Source organism: Aptenodytes forsteri, unplaced genomic scaffold, assembly GCF_000699145.1.
Source record: "Aptenodytes forsteri isolate BGI_AS27 unplaced genomic scaffold, ASM69914v1 Scaffold80, whole genome shotgun sequence".
Classification (NCBI taxonomy): Eukaryota; Metazoa; Chordata; class Aves; order Sphenisciformes; family Spheniscidae; genus Aptenodytes; species Aptenodytes forsteri.
In genome coordinates this window covers 2,653,563-2,659,548 of record NW_008795026.1, presented here as the reverse complement: position 1 = coordinate 2,659,548, position 5,986 = coordinate 2,653,563, and the positions used below count along the sequence as shown (strand labels likewise).

At 43.6% G+C, this 5,986-nt stretch overlaps 1 protein-coding gene across 1 annotated transcript in view; it reads right to left on the bottom strand.

The window, feature by feature from the left end:
• Positions 1–5,986, bottom strand: part of VIPR1 (vasoactive intestinal peptide receptor 1) — a 76,958-nt gene that overhangs the window by 54,598 nt on the left and 16,374 nt on the right. Inside the window, exon 2 of the mRNA XM_009275936.2 lies at positions 2,213–2,320. Within this exon, the coding sequence (XP_009274211.1) occupies positions 2,213–2,320 (108 nt within the window). The remainder of the gene's footprint in view (positions 1–2,212; positions 2,321–5,986) is intronic.

The window sequence follows — 5,986 nt, the reverse complement described above, 5'->3', positions numbered from 1 at the left end:
CCGGGGGGCGTGGGCAGGTGGGTGTGTGGTGCTTAGTTGCCGGCTGGGGTTAAAACATGACACTACCACAGAAAATTTATCAATACAGCAGATGTCATCTAAAGAGCTGTTCAGGTTCCTACGTACAGTTGTCTGTTGACTGCACTGATTAGATTACTGTTGATGTTAATGGGATCCTAGACACCTATATCGTACAGACGCATCTGCATTAGGAACAGCAGAAATTAAGAGCGCTAAATCCGCTTTGTCCAACAAAGCAAGTCACTCTGTGCTTTACCATTCTAAATGAGGAGAAATAGGTATTTTCACGGTGCTGCTCATCTGATCTCTTTAAGTGGCTAATCTGTGATGAGCTGAATCATGCCCTAGCCACCACTGACCAAACCAGCCAGCTCTCCAGTGGCTGGAAACCCTGGATGACAGATGCAGAAAACTACATTTAACCAGAGGAAACTCATCCAAAGGAATATGAACTCCCCCTAGAAGTCTGCTGACATTGCCAGCTGCAAGGCTAGATGACGTTTGCCGAGCTCACTGCTGACAGAACTGCACAAATGCCAGCAGCCACACTACAACATGGGTATGCAGGGAAGGGTCATGGGTTGGCTTGTGTTTGAGGCTCTTTCCTGTCCCGGCACACTGAGATAAGTGCACAGAGAGCAAGTGATGCCCTGACTGCTCTCGGTGAAGTCTGGACTTCTCCCAGAATAGGAACCATTCACTTGCCTAAGCATAGGTTTTTTGAGATACCCTTAAGTACCTGAGACATCCCATGACACGTGAACTATGGGAGAACTGCACCTTTCTGCAGGGGAACCTGGAGACCAGCTGAGATGTCCTAGGACATTCCAGAGACCAGTAGATGCCCCTGAATGGGCAAGTTTATTAAGTCTCATAAGCCTATCCTAGCGCACAATTAAAGGCAGCCCACTTTCATTAGCTTAAGTCCAACACAGTCACAATGAGAGAGAGAGAGAGAGAGATAATCATATATATACACAATATAATATATATTCTATACTTTCCTCATTGTTCTGCTCTGGTGGGATCAAGTATTAGAAAAACTTCTTAGAGAGTTTTCTTCTTCCTGTTTAACTAACTCTGCCGGGTCTCTAAAACCCAGTGAGCGCATGTTGTGCTCAGGAGAGGAGAGGGCACAAAGCATCAACAGCAGGCAACTATTCCACATGGCTGGCCCAATGCGCAGGGGTCTTGTCCTGCAAGATGTGATATTACAGCAGCTTCTGCCTGCTTTCCCTGGGTGTTGACGCAGCAGCGATGAACTGTTGGGGAGTTTTGGAAACAGGGAGGTTACGGCACTAGGATAGGACTCCGGGGATTTTGAATTTCCCTTCTGGGTCTGCAAAGACTTTTGGTGTGGCCTTGGGCAAGTCATGTAATCAGCGTGTGCTGGTTAATAAGTTTAGTGTCCTGGTCTGTTAAACAGGGGTGATATTGTATCCTTACTCCCATTCATAATCTATCATGTGTGTTTGGACTGCAAGGCTGTAAAAGTGGAGACTTATCAGCTCAGTGCATAATTTCCAATGCAAAAAGGCTTAATTCTCTGTGCAGGCCTGCAGGGCTACTATAATAAAAATAGTAAATAATGACTATAAACTGCCAGAAGAAAGAATCCTGTTGCTGCACGGCCCTTGAGACCTGAGTTTTAAAGTAACGCTTCCCAGAACACCCCGAACAGTGAGTTAAGCTACTTTCTCCATTAACCTTCCCTGCCCATTATTTGTCAGGTTAATTTCTTGGCCTGTGGCCAAATTTGTCATTTCAGCAGAAAAATACTTTATTACACCCAGTTTCAGCTTGTTTGTTTTATGTCAGAGACTTAATTAATTACAGTGCTAAACTGTTCATTTTGTACAACAAACATACTATTACAAAGGTTGATTCAATTTTCACTGCACAACATCCATATTATTGGATTTCACCGGGAGCCATTTTTGCATCCCCATGATCCAGAGTAATACGTGGTGCTGCAAGAAGGATAGGGAGGATACTCTAATGGCTTGGGCATTCATGTATGGCTTGGAAACCTCCTTGTTTGTGCAAACCTGTTTGCACAAACTCTTGTGCAAAGAGTTTGTTTCCCCCCCTGATTATACCAAGAAGCTTCCCCTGCGAAATGATGTGAAACCCTACAGGCAGTGAAGCCATGAAACCATTTCAATGAGATGAGCCGTCTGGTTTTGCTTACCGAGAAAAGTGGTGAGGAATCTGAAGTACTTTGGGCACGGCCGTACCACAACTTCTCCCACCTCCGCTTCAGGCCAGCACGTGATGTTGTCCCATTGCCTCCTGCAACCTGGGGAAAAGAGAAAAGCAGATGGTAGAATCATAGAATCATAGAATCATTGAGGTTGGAAAAGACCTCTAAGATCATCGAGTCCAACCGTCAACCCAACACCACCATGCCCACTAAACCATGTCCCTAAGTGCCTCATCTACTCGTCTTTTAAATACCTCCAGGGATGGGGACTCCACCACTTCCCTGGGCAGCCTGGTCCAATGTTTCACCACTCTTTCAGTGAAGAAATTTTTCCTCACGTCCAATCTAAACCTCCCCTGGCGCAACTTGAGGCCGTTTCCTCTCATCCTATCGCTTGTTACTTGGGAGAAGAGACCGACCCCCACCTCGCTACAACCTCCTTTCAGGTAGTTGTAGAGAGCGATGAGGTCTCCCCTCAGCCTCCTTTTCTCCAGGCTAAACAACCCCAGTTCCCTCAGCCGCTCCTCAGCAGACTTGTTCTCCAGACCCCTCACCAGCCTCGTTGCCCTTCTCTGGTAGAACAAGCACGAGTGGTATCTGCTGGATGGAGCAGAGGAACAGGGGCAGAGCAGAGCGGCTGTAAGGCGTGCGGAGCCTACCACCCCGGTGCAGGCACCTTTTGGAAGGAAAGGCACAGAAATATTTTGTTTAAACATGTGGCTTTCAGCTACCCCAGTCCCTGAAATTCAGCACTGGTGGTGTCTGTAATTTTCCAGAAATTGGCACAGAAAGAACAGCAGATCGGTGCAAGAATCAGGCAAATGAGAGTTAACAGAGAACAGTGCCCTTTTTCAGATGAAAACTGCAGAAATGCCTAATTAAATGTCTCTCTTCCTTGCTCTTATCTCTCCCTGTTGCATTAAAACACCTGGTCTGAACATGTGAGACATGCTCCCCTTCCTTCTCTGCTTCCCCCAAACTTCTGTCACCAGCTTTTTCTTTCCCTTGAAATGAGATGATTGTGCAGGGGATGTGCTCAGCAGGAAGGGGACGCTGATGACAATCAAGAGATCAGGAGCCAAATCCCTTCTCCAGAAGCAGTTTTTCTCCTTAAAAAGGTAGAAGGCACAAAACCCTCCAGAAGGCTGATGAGGGACAGTGCTGTCGCCAGGAGATGCTCTCTGTGGAAGGGTGGTGCGAGGTGGTACACTCCTAGCTCTCCAAGCTAGGAATGAAGGCATAACCAATGGAGCTAACTTCAGGGAGAAAACACAGGATTTTGTTAAAATTAAGCATTTCTGAAGATTTTCTGGATAGAATAAAAACTTTCTGGGCGAAAAAAACCGCATGTCCTTCCTACAGAGTTATAATATGTTGTTCTGATTTTGCCCTTTTATTTCTGCTTTCTAAAAAAGACATTAATGATATCACGTACATGCTGCACTGTTGAATAATGTAACGTTAGCACTGAAGCCAAAAGGAGTTGGCAGACCTGAATTAAAAAAAAAAAATCAGACGTGTTTTTGCCTCAACATGTTACATATTTTAGAGTTCTTACTAGGATTTTGAAAACTTTTTTTTTTTCCCCTTTAAATTTCCAACAGACAGGCACTTCAGTTGCTGGCTGGGTTAGACAGACGGGTTGTCAACAGACCTCATTTTTTTATAGCACCTCTGCTCTCAGTTATTTGTCATACCCCATTAGATTGCAACACTTCCCCAAACGCGACTAACACGTTGCTGTTAAGGTCAACAGCCTAGCAAGAGAAACTAGAATATGAAGAAGAAAGCACTGAGAAAATACTTTTCACATGCAAGCAAAGGGAACTATGAAAACCACTGTCAAGCTGCGTTTCTTGGTAATTATATCCCGATCTGAAATTCCTCCTTTAAATCATCTTTTGCTACTTTAGCTAAGAAAAAGGCTGGTGTCATCATCAGCCTGTTCAGACTGAGGCAGCGTGCTGTCTCAGATCAATAAGGAGAGCACACAAAAATGCTTTGAAGCTGAAAAAGTACCCTCAGCTCTCTTTCAAAGTTATTTTACAGTTTTTTCCTTCCTTCTTTCATGAGCAAACAGAACTTTTCAAATGAAGTCCTGAGGTGAGTTTATCGGAGCCTGAAAAACAGAATAACTGATGGTATCTTCTTTGTGCATGTTCTTCTGTAGCGTTCATTAAAATTCAGTTTTCAGGTTTGTAATATCAGGTGCAAAGCTCGGTTTCCACAGCGTCATACTTATCTGCCACCAAACAGCCAGCAGCTCCAAAAGTATTAAGATATTAGATATTCTGCCCATGGAAAATAGATGATTTCATGACAGGATCTTTCATGTTCTACAATCTTTTCCTCCATCAACCTCAATAAATTATAGTGCACCCATTACCTCAGGATAGGTTATAATGCAAAATAAAATACAAGGTGAGAGTATCAGATGGCTTTTTAAATGTCCTGAATTACACACTTTGACAATTTTTGTGATCTGTATCTTTTCCTGTGTTAGCATTTTTCACCACCACCTGCGATGCATGAAAAAAGCTTTTAGGTGTTCACTTTTGTAACAAAAGCGCTCTGATTAAAACAAAGTGGAGACACACAAGACTGTCCTTGCAAGACACACAAAGTGGATCTTTAAAAATTATTGCCTCTGTAAAGACCTCTCATATCTGCCTATTAGCTCTTCCAAAACCATTCTTCTTTATTGCCCTCCCCAGACGTGCTGACAATATTTGTGCAGCTGCCCGGAAGGGTCCAGGTTTTAAAGGTGGGATTCACATCCCTGAATTTATGCATGTCAGACGTGTAAACCTAAAGAAGCCGATGGAAACCAGAGCTCTGGCTGGCAGTTAACGTCACCGTAGGATGGTTATCTAAAGTTCAGAAAATGAGTCATTCTTTGGAGGTGTCCTATTCTTTCCAACGACTAGAAGAGGGCCTGCATGAGTAACTCGAGTTTAATGAATTGGAACAATACAAAGATTGATACCTGCAAGATGCTTTGCATTTGCAGTCCAACGCTTGCCGCTCGCCCTGTAGTCATCCCATTACAGCATCAGGCAAAAGTTTGTGCCTGTCCATCCAAACCAGGACACAGACAACCTTTATCAAATAGCCTTCCAGAAAAATGGTTTTCTTTCTCCAAAACTGATAGACCTTACCCTGGGAAATTGCTGGGATCAGGGGGTTGGCAGGCAATATTCAGTCATGTCAGCGTGACAGATCAATACCTAAGAAAACTATGTGAGGGCAAAAACAGCTGCAATGTGCCTCGGAAAAATGAAATCCGTCTCTTCCCTGTGGCATCACTTGGCCTTCATGGATATAATAAATATGACAATTTGTTTTGCCTTATCAAATCATGTTTGGTGATTGCTAAGTGCTTCTCCATTAATTAATTATAAATGTTGTCTTCTCCCTTGCACTCAGTATCTGCAGGAAGGATGCAAAGGTATTTATCAATCCTTACCCAAGGCAGCAGGTGCAAATGAGCCATGAATACACCTACCCTTCAATTCCATTTCAATCAAAAGAACTGCTCTGCTCATTTGCTTGTTACCGAAAACCAAGGAATACACACTGCCAAGGGCTGTGCTTTGCTTTGGAAAGGATCACAAGTGAGGCTGGAGAAGCAGTGTAAAAATAAGCGTGTGACTTTTTCAAGACTTTCAAGCATTTACCACATCCCTGGGTAATCAGGCACACTCTTTAAACTCTTGTCATTATAAATATATATATATATATATATATATAAAAAAGAGAGTC